Consider the following 17,202-nt stretch of genomic DNA (forward strand, 5'->3'; position numbering starts at 1 on the left):
TCCCTATATAGGGACACAAGGTGGATGGCAACGAATTTAAAGCAGTACAAGTAAAAAACAATACAAAAGCATTAAAGATGTAGATATAAAGTTTTAAAAAACAATTACACAATTTAAAAAATTAAAATAAGTGCACATTAAAAACATTAAAATGTATTAAAAATTATATACAGTCACCCCTCCACTTTTGCGGGGGAGCCATTCCGGAACTCCCTGCGAAAATGGAAAATCACCAATATTCAAGCCCGACTGGTTTGAATGGCGGCACACGCTTGTGGGCACCCACTTTGTGCGCTCTCCATTTTGTCCCCCTCTGTTTGCCACCTGTGAACAGGTGAGGGACATGGGCTCCAGGTCCACAAAAATGGAGGGACGACTGTACAAACCTTGACATCTGAACTGCATAGCATTTAAAAGCCCAACTCTTGTCAGTCTGAAAAAGCCTGATGGCACAAAAATACTGGTCTATTATTGTTCCTATTCTTAACAATTTCTTCCAATGATAGGAAACCCATATTTCAACTTGGGTAAATTATTAATATTCTTTCCAACCCTATATGTTGTATCATAGATGTTCTGGCTACATACAGCAGAGTGAATTGTGGCAAATACCCCTCAGATAATTTCACTGACTTCAGGAGAATTACAAGTGGGTCAGCAATGTTGGAATTGTTCTTTTGTTTATTTTCCATGAAGATGAACAGAAGGAGATGAAGCTTTACAAGGATTGGAAACATATGTGTAGTCAGACAACTGCAGAAATCCCTCACAATCCAAAAGAGCCATTTTTCTATGAGAGTAATTACATTCTTAATGAGCATCTAAGTACTCTGAAAGACACAGCTTTCTGTAACCTTGACTCCAAAATGGTTTTGTTTACCTGTTTGCCTCCTTGTGGTGCTTCAGGGAGCTCTAAGGAGGGGCCTTACCTTGAAGTTGAGAAATGTGATTCTTTCTATTGGAGTGCTGGCATGAGATAGACATTTCCCAGTAGGGCTGCATCTGCATTGCAGGATTAATGCAGCCTGGCACTGTTTTAACTGCCATGGATCAATGCTGTGGGATTCTGGAGTTTGCAGTTTGGTGAGATATTTAGCCTTCTTTGCAAGAGTGCTCTGTTGCCACGACAAACTGCAAATCCCAGGTTTCCATAAAATGGAGCCACGACAGCTAAAGTGGTGTCAAACTGATTTAATTCTGCAGGGTGGCAGCAGGCAAAACCAGAGAAAACTCTTTGATCATCATTGGGTAGGAGTAAATTATTTAAGAACCAAAGAAATGGTAAGAAATGGGATACAGGACACAAATGATTTCTAATGCGTTTGTAATAAATTAGTTTTGCTCTATAAGGAGGAGAAACTACGGCGGGTGGGTGGCTTCCTTGTCACTGGGGCAATGAATTCACTCTGGGTTCTAATCTGGATTTAAAAGGCCCTTTCCAAGGTGCTGAAACTATTTTGTGCATAGCTTTCAGCACCACAGACAACTCTCTAAAGATGTTTGTTTTGCTGCTACAGAGTGTACAACTTTTGGGACTGATTCCTCTTGGTTGCTATTTGTTGTGTGCCTTCAACTCATTTCTGACTTATGGTGACCGTAAAGCAATACTATCATAGGGTTTTCTTGGCAAGATTTGTTCAGAGGAGGTTTGGGCAAGTCATATGAGAGCATGTGACTTGCCCAAGTTTCTCCAGTGGGTTTGATGGCCAAGCTGGGAATCAAACCCTGGTCTCCAGAGTTGTAGTCCAACGCTCAAACTACTACATCACCCTGGCTCACTTCCTTTTGGTTAGTCCCAACTAACTAAAACAGACCCAGTGAGTCAACACATAGATAAATTTGCTTGGTTTAAAGGTTTTATTGTAGTTGGGACTAACAACAGGATGTAGACTTTGTGGTCCCTTACAACTGGATGAGGAGGAGGAGGAGGAGGAGGAGGAGGAGGAGGAGGAGGAGGAGGAGGAGGACTGTGATGGTGGGATGATGGTGATGATTTTGCTACTTTGGCTACTTTTCACTTTTTCTGGGAAGGGTGCAGATGGATATCAAACCTACTTGACATGGTACAGTTTGGAATCACAACTAAAACAGCAATAACAACCCAAATGTCCTCTTCCCTTGTCATCCACAGCTTACTCGTGTGCCGGTGGTGTGGTGTGGACAATACAAAAGCTGCAGTGAGTGTCTGGGTTCTGGGGACCCCCACTGTGGATGGTGTGTGCTCCACAACACGTAAGTACAGCTTGCGAGGATGCGGGACATGGGGAGGGTGACTCTTTCTTCTTCTGCCTCTTTTTCTTCCTCCACCTCCCCTTTTCTCACCGTTGGCTGTGTGACACAGAACAGAGCTGCAAATGGACAGGTCTGTCCCTTGTGAGGTGAAGCCGGTCACTTGGAAATACCATCTGGGAAATCCAGATTTAGAAAGTGAGCAAGAAAGGGATGCAGGGATGTTTTCTGAAGAAGGAGGCACAGATAATTTCCTCAGTTGGCATTTAGAAGCAAACAAACAAAAATACATTGTCACGGCAAGTGCCAGGAAAAATCAACCACCTGCAATGTGCAGTCAGAGAAAGTGGAAGTGAGAGAACAAAGAAATCCTGTGGCAACTCCAGGACTGAGGATCTATCAATGCAACAAATAATCCAATTGTCATCCTTTCTTCTTAGAAATCATGTCCAATTTCCAGCTTTAAGATGAAATAATTCCTGATGGAGCTTGGGAAAGTCACCTCTTGAACCTTGTCTGTACTGACCAAAAGGTCCATTCTCCCTCCATTATGATGGCATACCATTTGGACGTTGCACGAACCAAACCCCACTTCTAGTATGAACAGTCCAGACAATGTCCATCATGGTCAGCACCAGAACCAGAGTATAATACACTTAGCATGGATTTAAAAACCTTACCTCTTACTCTGAATATTCCAGGGAGATCCAGAACTCTCTGTTCCCATACTAAGGCATTTCTCTGCATGGGCATCCTGCTGAGCCACAAGATATATCTCCCACTATTGCCAGTCTCTCTCTCTCTCTCTGAGATCCGAATGAGATGCCTAGCCATCTGATCATCACTGGGCACCTCATTCTGACATCAGAAGCGAGAGACCAACAGTGGTGGCAGCTGCACCAGCAGGCTCAGTAGGACACCTGTGCAGAGAATAGATCCAGTGCAGAAACAGAAGGCCAAATTTTTGGGGAAAGGTCAAGGCAACTCCAGGATATTCTGGGCCGCCCCTGGAGCATCCTGACCAGTGCAGACAAGGCCTTGGACTTGGACACCTTCCTAGAATCCCACAGTAACCATGCCTAGTAGTAGTGTTGGCTGGAGGCTGCTGGAAGTTTTGGTCCAAAAGAGTAACCTTTGCTAGCTCATATCTAGGGGTAGCTGTGTAGGCCATATAGCAAGGTATAATAACATCCAAAATCCACAAAACAGTTACACTTTTAAATGGCCAACAAAATGCACAGAATACATGATGCAAGCTTTCAAAGGTCCACTGGCTTCTTCATCAGGCAAAGGTATAAAGAATCATACAGCAGAGAAAAATTATAAAATGGCGATGTTAGTCACAGGCCTGCATTTTCTCATGGTGTCGCTGGTGTTGTTCTTTGTAGGGATATCTATGTAAGAGAGTCCCTCCTCCTTCTGGCTTTGTGGCACTGGGAACACATCATTCCTAAATCCAAGAGATAAAAATTACTTCTTCTGAGATCCCAGATGTTTCCAATCTCAAGTTTGCCTAGTGCCTCTACAAGCTTACTCATAAAATCTAAGCTATGTTATGTCTGTCGCAGAAGCAAATGCATCACTGGAAGTGAAGAACTGATAGGTGATTCTGGTGATTCAAGCAAACTTCATGTTATGTGATACCAGAGGTAGCCAAGGTTTGTTCTAGGGTTCTGCTGGTTCCCATGCTGCTGTTCCACTCAAGGGTGGACGGAAAATAGAAAAGTGGAAGAAATCTACTAATCTCTAAATCTTCCAGCACAACCCTATGGTCAATTTCCTGCAGAATTGCACTGGAGGACCTAGAGATTCTCAGAGAGAACATATTAATCAAATCTGCATATAATCAAATCCACAAAAGTCAAAGCCACAAATGTGGAGGGATTACTGTATATATTTCCAAGCTCTGGCAGTCATTTTGGAGATGGGGTGTTAAAGCTGAAAATTCTTTGAGCTCACTCCCTTTCTCTCTCTGGGAAAAAACAATCTTTTTAAAATGCCAAACCAGCCCCGAAGTCAGAGATTGGTCTCCTCTGTGAGACGTGATGGAAACATGCTCTTGCTTTTGCTCTCTCCGCCTGAAGTCTCCAGGGCTGAGATCCAGAAGAGCAAATGACAATGAGTTTTGTTTCAAAGAGAAGCCTGGAGCACCAGCTGGCAAATGTGCAGAAAGAGGAGTGAGATGGGCAAGAAGGGCTTCTGTTATCTGGGGAAGAGAGTGGGCAGTGCCATGCTTTCCCTTTCCCTTTGTCACCTTTGCTTGCAGTTCTGAGTTTTCCTTTCCAAGGGGCAGTCTGACACAGATGGGAGAATTGCTTTCTGCTGTTTTTTTGTCCTAACTTTAATGAGGGAGAATTGACTGTGTAGGCACAGAGAGAAAGAAAAGTCAGGAGGAGACAAATCAACCTGAAAAACAAGAGGGTGTTGACTAAAGTTTATGTGGCAAGGAACAAGCATTGGGAAACACCAGTCATTAAAACATCACAGTATTACAACCAGCGTTGTAATATTGGCATGAGTCAAGAGTGTGGTGCGGCAGCTAAAAAAGCCAATGCAATTTTATGTTGCATTAATAGAAGTATAGTGTCTAGATCAAGGGCAGTAATAGTGCCCTTCTATTCTGCTTTGGTCAGGCCTCACCTGGAATACTGTGTCCAGTTCTGGGCACCACAGTTCAAAAAGGATGTTGACAAGCTGGAGCGTTTCCAGAGAACAGCAACTAAAATGGCGAAGGGTCTGGAAACCATGCATTATGAGGATGTTTGGCCTGGAAAAAAGAAGGTTAAGAGGTAATATGATAGCTTTGTTTAAATATTGGAAGGGATATATTGAAGATGGAGCAAGCTTGTTTTCTGCTGCTCCAGAGACTAGGACCCAGAACAATGGTTTCAAACTACAGGAAGAGATTCCACCTAAACATTAGGAGGAACATTCTGACAGGAAGACCTGTTAGACAGTGGAAGACACTCCCTTGGAGTCTGGTGGAGTCTCCATCTTTGAAGGCTTTTAAACAGAGGCTGGATGGCCATCTGTTGCGGGTGCTTTGATACTGTGTTCCTGTATGGCAGGGGTTGGACTGAATGGCCCTTGTGATCTCTTCCAACTCTATGATTCTATGATTGTTAGCCTGCATTCCATCCTAGAAGCTTTCTCCACCTGTTGGATGTCTTCTTCGGCTCATGTCCAAGGTATAAGCCCATTACTTGGGCCAAATTGTATGCTGCCCTAAATGCTTACAATATAGGGCAGGATACATACACAATTGGCCCTCCATATCCATTGATTTTTTTATTGACAGTTTCAAGCATCAATGGCTTGAAAATATATATTTTTAAAAATATGTAAGTTCCAAAAAGCCAGTCTTGATTTTGCCATTTTAGATAAGGCACACCATTTTGCTATGCTATTGTACTCAATGGGACTTGAGCATCCATGGATTTTGGTATTCACAAAGGCCCTTGAATCAAACCCCAGAAATTGCCAAGGGCCCACTGTATTTTTTTTTTAAAGAATAAAATTAAATAGGTGATACAACCCCTTTCCCCCTCCATAGCAATGAGTAACTTTGTGAGTGCTAGGTTCAATAATGGGAATGGATTGCTTTGAAAAAAGAAACTTTTTGAAGCTTGTCCCCTTCCACAGCAGTAGCTATAAAAGACGTTTAGAGCAAGAATGAATGAACCTTGGCTGAGGTAAAGCAGTAACCTAAAAATCAAGCAATAGAGAAGGAAGCTTTCAAAGAGTCTGATTTTATCATGGTCTCCGAAGGCAGCTTGGATTACCTGAGCCTCTGCTTAGCAAGTTGCAAGACTTTGACCAAGAAAGGTAAAGCAGAGGTCGATCGATGAGGGCCTGCTTGCAAACGGTGGTATTGAGTTACTCCCTGAGACCAGACGGTATTTATTTTCATGGCCAGAGCAGCAAAAGGGAATGGAAAGTTGAAACGCTAAAATTAAAACCTTCCCTCTCAGCCTCACAAAAGATCTACAGAGATCAGCTGCGTGTGTGAGTAGGGGTTTTCTTCCTTTTCAAATGGAATTTACTTTGCAAAGGCAAACAAGCAGAAACACACACACCTTCTAGAACAATAACACATCCTAGATATGGCCCTGAATCCTGTTGGTTAGGATCAATGAGAGTAGACCCATCACATTATTTTATTTATTATTTATTTATTACACTTACATCCCACTTTTCTCCCAAAATGTTATTGTGTCGTGGTGAGTCAACGTGGAGGTAAATCTCATGGGTTCTATGGGTTTACTCTAGTGAGAACTAATAATTTCATTCTGTCCAGCCATGAATAGACAGCATTTTATCAAATAGTAGCCTTTCCAAAAGAAGAAGAAGAAGAAGCAAAAATTACTAAAGGCAACTAAAATTAAAATGTTATGTATGGTTTTCCCTTCCATGGCAAAATAACACTCTGACCTTCCTTCCAGCTTAAAACATTAAGTACAGAAAGCTGTAAAAGGCAAGGCAATATTCTAGTTACCCAGCTATTTTTGTGCTTAGCTCTAAGTTTTCTAGCAACCAGAACAAAGCAACCTGCATCATAATAAAAAATACAATTTCCTCCAAAGTTTGGGCCCTGGCTTATATGTTTTCATTTCTCTACTACATTATTCAATAGTTCCAGGGTTTAGAAATTTCTGATGTTTGGTTTTACATACATGTGGTATAGTGGTTTGAGTGTTGGACTAGGACACTGGGAGATTAGGGTTCAAATCTCCATGCAAGTGACACTCTCAGCCTTAGGAAAGCAAGGGCAACCCCCCTCTGAACAAATTCTGACAAGAAAACCCTATGATAAGTTCTCCTTAGGGTCACCATAAGTCTGAAATGACTTGAAGGTGCATAGCAGCAAAAGTGTTCACAGGCTAGGAAGCCAGCATGATGTAATGGTTTGAAGGTTGGATTGGGACTCTGTGAGACCAGGGTTTGAATCCTCATTCAGGTATAGAAACCCACCTTGAGCAACTCATACTCTCTCAACTGTTAAGGAAGGCAATGGCAAAATTCCTGTGAATACAGCCAAGGAAATTCTATGGTTGTGTTTCCATAAATCTGGGAATTAGCACAGTGTAGTGATCTGAGTGTTGGACTAGAAAGCTAGGAGACCAGTGTTCAAGTGCTTGCTCAGCCATAGAAACCAACTAGATGAACATGGGCAAGTCACACTCTCTCAGCCTCAGAGAAGGGCAATGGCAAACCACTTTTGAAGAAATCTTGCCTACAAAATACTCTGAGAAGGTCCCATAAGCCAGAGTCACCCTGAAGGCAAATAACAACAACATGCACAGGTTATAAAGAATGCACAAATGTAATAATGATTTTGCAAGGTGATACAGTGGACCCTTGTTATACGCTGGGGTTTGGTTCCAAGATCCCCCATGGATAACTAAATCTGTGGATGCTCAAGTTCCATTAAATATAATGAAATAGCAAAATGCTGTCCCTTTTTAAAAAATGGAAAATCCAGGTTTGATATTTGAAATTTATACTTTTTTTGAACATTTTCAAACAGTGGATGCTTGAATCCATGCATAAAAATCCGTGTATAAGAAGGGCCGACTGTATTATGTATTTACATGCTGTCCTTTTATGACTTTATATAGCTCACTGAAGAAGGCTTTAAAAAGACAGACAGGCTTTTCTATCTATAAAAAACATCTTTTAAGCATCCTAAAATGTGTCTCTTGTTTCTTTGGGAGATTCCATTAGATTCTCACCAATTCTTGCTTCTTGTACATCCCTGATGCCCTTCTGAGGTCAGGGAAAGCCATGTTTGCTGTTATTTCCAACTTTTATGGATGACCAGGATATTAATGCGTAGCCTGTCAGGTTCTTTCTGCTGACATGTCAGTCTCTAGTGCAAAATCAGTACTGTTATGATGGATGGATGGATGAACTAGCAGGAGGGAGAGGGAGAGAAAAGCCATCTCTATTGTAGAGCTCTTTCCAGGGAGTTGTTTTCTCTCTCGTTCTCTGGCGTGATCCAGTGCCTCTGCCTCCACCGATGATCTGCCAATGAGAGAAAATGGCACGCTGAAGGATTTCTCCCCTGGGTAGAGCCATGTCTGCTTCTGGCTGCGTTTTTTTCCTCTTGGAATTTTCATCATTCTTGACGGTGTCAGGCTCCTGGCAGGTTTGCCACAGAGAATCAACCAGACTCCCAAAATCATCTCTTGACACCTTTATGGAACCTCATCTGTCTCCTGGCAGGGTTCAGATGTGAAGTCAGGCACATGCATGCTTCCCACCACAGCACACTCTTGTTGGCACAAGTGGCTCATTCAGTTATTCCCAAGGTGGGTTCATAAAAGAGCACTCCAGACTGTGAAGCAGTGGCATGGACCTCTTTTTTATTGTTGTTGTTGAGTGCTATTTTCTGGGCGTGGCTGGTAATTGATGGGAGTGACTAAACCCCATATGCTCTCTTTCTCTTTCTCTTTCTCTTTCTCTTTCTCTTTCTCTTTCTCTTTCTCTTTCTCTTTCTCTTTCTCTCTACAACACTCTTTTCTCTCTATTTCTCCTTTTGCCACTCCTGTTTATCCACTTCATTCCACTCTCCCTGCTATCTCTCAGGACCTGAAGTGTTTCTGAAGCGCGAAGGTGTAATAGTGTGTTACGCTTCAAAAACATCATTGAGGCATCCTGCTTCTCTCCCATTGTCAAAGCGTTCATGGAGCAGCCATTTTTTAAATAACGGAAGATCCCTTTATTCAACAACAACAACAACAATAACAACAAGAAGTATAATGATTAACCGGTTGACCATATCAATGGAATACTAAATACAATTACAAAATACAAAATATTCAAAAAATGGCTGCTCTGTGAATACTTTGTGAACCGGAGAGAAGTGGGGATGCCTCAATGATGTTTTAGAAGCGTGACGCATTATCACACCTTCATGCTTCAGAAACACTTCAGGAATGTTTTGCTAGCATTTTACCCATGGTAAGTGCCTCCGTGTGATAAGGGCCTTATTCTTTATCGCCCTCCCACTCTCCTATTCCTTCTCCCTCTCTTTTCTCTTTCTTCCATCCTCATTTATTCATTTCTGGGTCCATGTCACTTTTTCTTTCTGTCACCCCATTCTCCCTCATTTTCTGCCATCACTTTTCACTACCTTTGTGTCTCTCACCATCCCTTCTTTCCTACCTCCTCCCTTCTATTCTGTCACCCCACTTTCTAAATCTTTCTCTCTTTCTACCACCTCTTATCTCCATTTCTCTTTTAACCACCCATATTTATCATGTCTTTCTCCCTCCCTCTCTCTTTTCTCTCACTGCCTGTTTTTTCTGTGCATTCTTCCCACCTTGTCTCTTTCTCTTTTTGCCTATTCATTCTCCCTCTCTCTCTCTCTCTCTCTCTCTCTCTCTCTGTGTGTGTGTGTGTGTGTGATTAAAGCACATTTAAAGCATCTGACAAATGAAGCAGAAATGGCAAGTAATTGCACCAATGATTATCACACACAGTTGCGCAAATAAAATGATATCGTAAATGCATTGTCGCTGAAACCCCAAAAGTAAAAAGATGTGCATTAATGCTTCTTTGTGACCACTTTAATGGTGGGTTTTGTGTGCCATTGTGTGAAATCATTATGCATAATTACATGATTTTCACGGGATTTTCACAGGATAAACTCCCGATCTCCTTCATATGATAAACTCCTGTGTCTTTATCACCCCTTTATTCACTTACTCTCTTTTGCTAGTCCTCTTCATTCTCTGTCACTCCATTCTGTCTTTCCCTCTTCTTTTTGATTTTCTTTTTGCCACCTCATATGCACTCCTTCCCCCTTCTCTCTTTCTTTCTGCCTCTTTAGCTTTCTCCCTGATACTTGATTTTCCATTTCTTTTTGCCTGTTACTGTCTATTCTCTCTCTCTCTCTCTCTCTTTCCCCCTTTTTTCTCTCTTTGTCTTCCCTCCTTTCTCTGTGTTTGATTTTGGTGCCCCCTCTGCTTTTGTTCCCTCTCTCTAGCTGAATCTGCACTGCAGAATCAATGCAGTTTGACACCACTTTAACTGCAATGGCTCAATACTATGGAATTCTGGAATTTGTAGCTTTGTGATACCTTTTCATCATAGAGCTCTGGTACACAACAGACTACAAATCCCAGGATTCCACCGTATGGAGCCATGGCGGTTAAAGTGGTGTCAAGCTGCATTATTTCTGCACTGCAAATGCAGCCTCTGTCTCTCTGTTTTTCCACCATTATCTCTCAGCTCTCTCTCCCCCCCCCCTCCATCCTCATTCTATCTCTCACTCTTTCATTTCTATCTTTGGGCAGTACAAATGGACGGCTCCATGCCGCCCATCTTTGCCCCGCATCTGTGCTGCAGTATCCACTCTAGGCGGCTCCTTTTTTGTGCTGTCATACGGGCTGCGATGCAGGCCTATGATGGCTCTTCTGGCCAGAGCCGTTTGGGCACTTGGGCGCCCTTACATCATGAGGCTGCACCCCGTGTGGATGAGGCTGCAGGGTTGTGACATAATTGTGCCAATAGTAGGGCTCGGCGCAGATGGATGCTGTACCGTATCGAGCCCTACTATCACCGCAAACGGCCCATCTGTATTGGGCCTTTCTCTCTGTTTTTATTTTTGGTACCAATTCTTTCTTTCTCTCCTACCTAGGGAACTGTTCTTGCTAGAGGTCTGATTCTGAAGTGACTGCTGGCAGAGAGTTTTTGAAATGGGATCAAGGACAGAATGGAATTAGGGTGAAGGATGATTGTTGTTGTTGTCAACTGCCCTTGAGTCGATCCTGACTAACAGCGACCCTGTGAATGAGACATTTCCAAGATCCCCGGTCCTCCACTGCTTTGCTTTGGTCTTGCAAATTCATGCCTGTGGCCTCCCTGGTCTAGACATCAAGCATGCGGTCCTCCTCTCTTTCTGCTACTTTCTAACTTCCCTAGCATCATTGTCTTTTCCAGTGAGCCGTGTCTGCTCATGATATGTCCAAAGTACGACAGCCTCAGTTTCATCATCTTGGCTTGATCTGCTTTAGGACCCATGTGTTTGTCTTGTTAACTGTCCCCGGTATCATCAGCATTCTTCAGCACTGCATCTCAAATGGGTTGATTTTCTTCCTATCTGGTTTCTTCACTGTCCAGCTTCTTCCCCTTCCATAAAGAGTTTTTCATTCATCACAGTGGCATAGAGACCTCCAGGAAAGCAAAGCCAGGATTCCTCCCCAAGGCCAGGGCTGGCTTAACCACCAAGAGGGAAAAAACAGAATATAATCCCTGCATTGTTTCTCTTTCCAGCCTTTGGGTTGCTGTTTCTGTGCTCTTTAGCCAAGTCTATCTTTCTTTTCAAAGCTTTTTTAAAAAAAATGCAACACCATGTGGCAAAGAAATCCATAGGTGCTGTAGCACTTGTCTTTCCTTTTGCTTGCCAGAAAACCAAGTCCTAAAAGTTCTCAGAGGATTCCCTTGAGATGGAGGTACAGAAAAAAAGGAAGACATTTTTTCCTCCATCAGATCTTGGCACAACACTCATCTGCCTGTACATAAAAAACCAGAAATGCTATGGCATGAGTTATGCTGACTTTGGTATTTAATGAGATATCTTTACACTTGATTATTTTACCTACTTCCTTTGCAATTGCCCTTCCGAGTCTTAATCTTCTTATGATTTCTTGATTGCAGTCTCTACTTTGATTAATGAATGAGTCAAGGAAGCGAAGATTTTTGACTACATTGATGTCTTCATTGCCCACTTTGATATGCAGTAAAAGTGTATGAAAGTGCATGGTGTAGAGAGTGGGTAGAAAACCCTTTTTCTCTTTCTCAGTTACCTCCTTCCACTCTGGTCTGCTCTTCTCATCTTCTTTCCTCCTCCATAATGCAGTTTGTCCCCCTACCAGTGGCCAAGCTTATAGCTGCTCCCGGAAACCAACTGCAAAGAGCAACAAAGGCACTCCCCAGGCAAGGAAAGACCTTGTATTTTCCTGGGTGGTCCTATTGGCATGAATTAGACCAGTCGAGTAAGCAACCAGTTTCAGGGCCTCGAAGGGAGGTGGGAAGAGCCAGAAGCCATGGGGGTGTAGAAGAGAGGGAGAGGAGTTGTTGGTCTTATCAGAGACATCCCGGGGGGGGGGGGGTGCAGTTGATGAAAAGTTCAATCCCACTTTATGTGGCTCATGGAAAACTACAGGATCAGATTGGGTTGTCCATACCCAAGATGTTGTTGTTATTTGCTCTCAAGTCAACTTTCACTGTGAATGAGAGACCCCCAAGTGACCCTGTGAATGAGATACTCCCAAGATCCCTGGTCGTAAACTGTCCTGCTCAGCTCTTGCAAACTCAAGACCATGGCTTCCTTGGTTTAATCAATCCACCAGTAGTGCAGTTTCCCTTTTTGCTTACTACCTTCTACCTTTCCCAGCCTTATTGTCTCTTCCATTGTCTCATGGTATCGCCAAAGTATTGTTGGTTGCAGAATTGTTTCAGACATTTTGTCTTTTATTTTTAAGTTCCTAAGCCATTAAAAATGAAGTCATCCCATAGGTTAAAATCTCAGAAATCCATTCTTAAGTCTGTTTCACTTGCTTTTTGCTAGTGGCTGTAATTGCAAGAACTGTGTCCAGGGTCAATATCATAGATGAGATAATAAGAACAATTGTTAAACTGTCTGTCCTACCCTGAGAACATCCATTTATCTAACAAAAAATGATAATAGAATCATAGAGTTGGAAGAGACCCCAAAGGCCATCCTCTCCAACACCTGCCAGGCTGGAATGCACAATCAAAGCACTCTCGACAGATGGCCATCCAGCCTCTGTTTCAAAACCTTCAGATAATGAGACTCTACCACTATCTAAACCAAACAAGATTTAGTATTTTCCCTGGATCTGGGAGGTTCAACAGTGATAAAGCTGCCCAAATTGTTCATGGAATCTCTTCCCTTAGAGACTGAGATAAATAGTTTAGAAAGAGCATGAGCAGAAAGATATAAGATGTGTATCTGATGTGTTTTACCATAACATTTCCAAGGTCAAAGTCTTCAGGAGTGGTTTACTAATGCTTTCTTCTGCACAGTACCAGCTCCTTTAGATTAGTTACGGTGCAACTGTCCTTGTCTCTGAATGGATCTAAGAGCAAACCAGGTTGGGACTCCCACTAGGAGCTAAGATGACTAAATGGAGGCTTTCATACTGTTGGGTTTGGGCTAAGATGTTAGCTCTACCATACCCACTCCACAAGTAGGACTTGAGCCCTGTACTTGGATAGGAAAGTACCACACAAAGTCTTTGGCCAAGGGATCCAACCTGTCAGTCCTTACCCCCAGCCATGGCCAGCCAAGAGGAGGACTCAGAGGACGATGAGGAGGACTTGGCTCCTCAGGTGCAGGAGGAACCTGAGGCTGTGCCAGGCCCCAGTTCTGCTCTGCCAGGTCCCAGCTCTGCTCTCCCAGCCCCAGTGGTTGAGGCTCAGCAGCCCAGCCTTGCTCCAGTGGAAAGGCCAGACTTGGGAGATTTAGAGCAGCAGAGCATGGAGATTCCTCCCTTTAGCCAGAAAAGAGCAGAAAGAGTGTGTCTTCGTCGTTCCAAGAGGCTTGCAGAGAAGAATTCATTAGCCAAGCAGCACTTGGGTCAAGGGAGTGAGATATAAACCACCTGGGACACGCTGAGCATTTGTCAGAGATTATTGTGCTTCCATTAGTGAACGCTGCTGGCTCGGGCTCTCTGGATCTTGTCCCTCGACTCTTGGCATCCTAAATCTTTGACTACTCTTGAACCTACGACCTCAGAATGGACTCGGTAACCAAAACCCTCTGGCATCCTTGACCTCGGACTGAACTGGTATTTGTGATCTCTGAAATCCCGAATCTGGACCGGCTTGCGGCTCACCCTATTCAGACAGAAGGTCTGTTGTGCATAAACTGTCTGTTGGCTGTTTAGCCTTGTTTCCTTGGCTGAGCTACTCTTCTCAGCGTATGTGCGTGTGTGCTGGCAGCACTCCCGGACAGCTAAGTTGAAGGACAGGAGATGGTCAGATGAACAAACTTTATTTGGAACCATCAGCAATTGACAGAATTTTCAGCGTTACACAAATAGAGAGAAGGTGCACATAGGCAAAAGGTTGTTTTGTATAGATTGCAAGGTCTTCTAGAGAATAGAGTATTTGCAATCAGTCTAGCGTAAATGTCATTAGTAGACCAAAAGCTGAACATGAGTCAATAGTGTGATGAAGCAGCTAAAAAAGCCAGTATGATTGTAGACTGATCAGACCTCATTTGGAATACTTTACCATGTCCAGTTCTAGGCTCCACAATACAAGAGGTATATTGTCAAGCTGGAATACATCCAGAGGAGAGCATACAGAATGGTAAAAGGTTTGGAAACCATGTCCTGTGAGGAATGGCTTAGGGAGCTGGGGATGTTTAGCCTGGGGAAGAGAAGGTTAAGAGGTGATATGATAGCCCTGTTTAAATATTTGAAGGGATGTCATATTGAGGATGGAGCAAGCTTCTTTTACTGCTGTTCTAGAGAATAGGACCCAGCGCAATAGATTCAAACTAGAGGAAAAGAAATTCCACTTCAACATTAGGAAGAAGTTCCTGAAAGTAAGACCTGATCAGCAATGGAAGATGTGGCCAATTGAAATCCACAAACACCTGGACAATTTCAACAGGAAAGAAGAAACCCTTAAAGTAAACAAGGTTTGGCTACCAGTCCTGAAAAATAGCAAGCTAAAGACTCAACAAAAGCAAATGAGAAATTTCCCAGCAGACAATGAGCACTATCTAACAGACACTAATCCTTCTTTGCAGACCCTCCTACCCTGAGGCCTGCCATTAGCAACAGAACAATACATGTGCAAATCACTCCTGCCTCTCCAGGTGTGTGTGTGTGTGTGTGTGTGTGTGTGTGTGTGTGTGTACCCAAGTCCTTTCCAGGCAAGCATTCTCTGAAGATGCCAGTCACATATGCTGGCGAAACGTCAGGAAGAAACTCTTCTAGAACATGGCCACATAGCCCGAAAACCCCACAAAAATCTATGGATGCCGGCTATGAAAGCCTTCAATTTCATAACTGTCTATAGTTGTCCATCTTACCCTAAACTCATTAGCCTGCTTCCTGTTTCGCTATCATTCTTTCTGTCCACAATGCTGTAAAGCCATTCTAGGCTTGGCTCAACAAGTAACTCGAACCATAAGCTGCCCCAGGTTAGGATGGATGGACCAGCCTGTTTCCTCTCCATCTTAGTTTTGCATGTAATCCATCATAAAACTATCCTGTCCTGTTTACTAGCTAATTTGCTTTTGAGTTTTTTTTAAAAAAAATATACATAAAAATACAGTGTGCCCTTTCTTTACGCGGGGATCCGCTCCGGACTCCCCACATAAAGCAAATTCCGCCTATGCTCGAGCTCCGTTTAAATGAATGGGGCTCATGCATGTGGTGGCATGATGGTGTGGCAGTGCAGCAGCACATGTACACCATGGGCGCGCACCCCATTGTTCCCTATGGGATGCACCACCCCTTCTCCTCCCGTGGCTTTCATCGTATGCTGAAAGCCATGTAAAGCACACCCGCGTATGATGTGGGTGCACTGTACATAAAAATTGCATGCAAATACATACTTTTGCATGTCTTTAATCCTAAAACAAGCATTTTAAAATTGATTTTAGTGTGAGAACTCTGTCAAAAATTTCAGGTGTTTAAAAAAACCCACTTTCTGACCCTTTTATTAGTCAAGTATTTATTAGTAGAATTCCACTCACCTCCAGAATGTTCTTCAGGATCTCTTTCAGAGTTATGTCAACTATTGGAATGCAATCCATAGATCCAGGGGTGGCTAACAGACCTACCATACTGAGGGGGGGGGGATCTATTCTTGATTTTACCCCTGTTCCACCTACATTTACATTTACTACATTTAAGAGGAGCTCTGCCTAGGCTGAGCCTCTGTTGGATAGGCTTTTAGGACTCAGAGAGTTCCTGTCCAACATGGATCTACTGGGAGGAGAACAGTGTAAAATAAAGAGTATCTATACCTCATCTATAGCATTTGAGCCACTAGCCACACTTGTTTGAATTAAATGAGCATGTTGTACTTGCCCCAAAATTGGGCTAAGAAGGATATTCAAAAATATTCCAGAAATGGTTAAAAAAAATGTTTCCCCAATATTGAGAAAGACTGATGAGAAGAATCCTGGACTGATGAGATTTTTTTGTAGCTCAATATATATTCTTTGCAAAATTCACCTGTGGTTCTTTGGCAGAGAAGACAGCGTCTTCTGCACAGGAAGCAGCCATTTCAGCAAACAATTATTATTTTTCCATGCCGAAAATGCTGTTTCTTGTACAGAAAATGCCTTTTTTTTTCCTGCACAAAAATACGACTTGCAAATTTTGCATAGAATTAACTGTGAATACTCTTTGAAAACTGTGCGGTTTCCAAAGAGCTTCTGATAGTGAGAAGAAAATGGCTAAAATTACTCATTTCTTCCTTTGAGGATAAAGGTAGCAAAGCATTAAACCTCTCTCCAAGAGGCACCAGCCCAGCCTTGAAGTGGTCATGTTGATATATCCATGTAATGGATTGGCGTATGGGCTGCAGATCCTTTTCTGTTTCTTCTCCATTCCTGAGAACAAGGGCCTAATGTCCCCCTTGGGTGCCATTCACTTTAGTTATAGACTTTCACACTTAATATTGCATTGATCCACCTTGCATTTGGGAGGGTTACTGTCTCTTCTTCCCATGACTTCAGCTTAATATTTTCCATATTGTTCCCATGGAGGCAACAGTAGGTGACAGCCATTTTCTGAAGAGTATTTAAAGGAAGAAAAAAGGTGGGTTTGTGTGTGTGGAGAGAGAGAGAGAGAGAGAGAGAGATATGAAAGAAAATGGGTGAAGCCAATTATTAACACCAATAGTGTTGAATGTACTGAGTGGTGAAGCTTTATGGGACAAGACATTGGCCTTGACATAATTATGACATTATTAACA

At 42.8% G+C, this 17,202-nt stretch overlaps 1 protein-coding gene across 2 annotated transcripts in view; it reads left to right on the forward strand.

The window, feature by feature from the left end:
* Window positions 1-17,202, forward strand: part of PLXNA4 (plexin A4) — a 597,539-nt gene that overhangs the window by 395,014 nt on the left and 185,323 nt on the right. For both annotated transcript variants that reach the window (XM_089527462.1, XM_089527463.1), the window contains exon 5: window positions 2,132-2,232. In XM_089527462.1, the coding sequence (XP_089383588.1) occupies window positions 2,132-2,232 (101 nt within the window). The remainder of the gene's footprint in view (window positions 1-2,131; window positions 2,233-17,202) is intronic.

Source organism: Sceloporus occidentalis, unplaced genomic scaffold (assembly GCF_023333645.1).
Source record: "Sceloporus occidentalis isolate IW3139 unplaced genomic scaffold, rSceOcc1.0.p SCAF_5, whole genome shotgun sequence".
In the NCBI taxonomy this organism is placed as follows: Eukaryota; Metazoa; Chordata; class Lepidosauria; order Squamata; family Phrynosomatidae; genus Sceloporus; species Sceloporus occidentalis.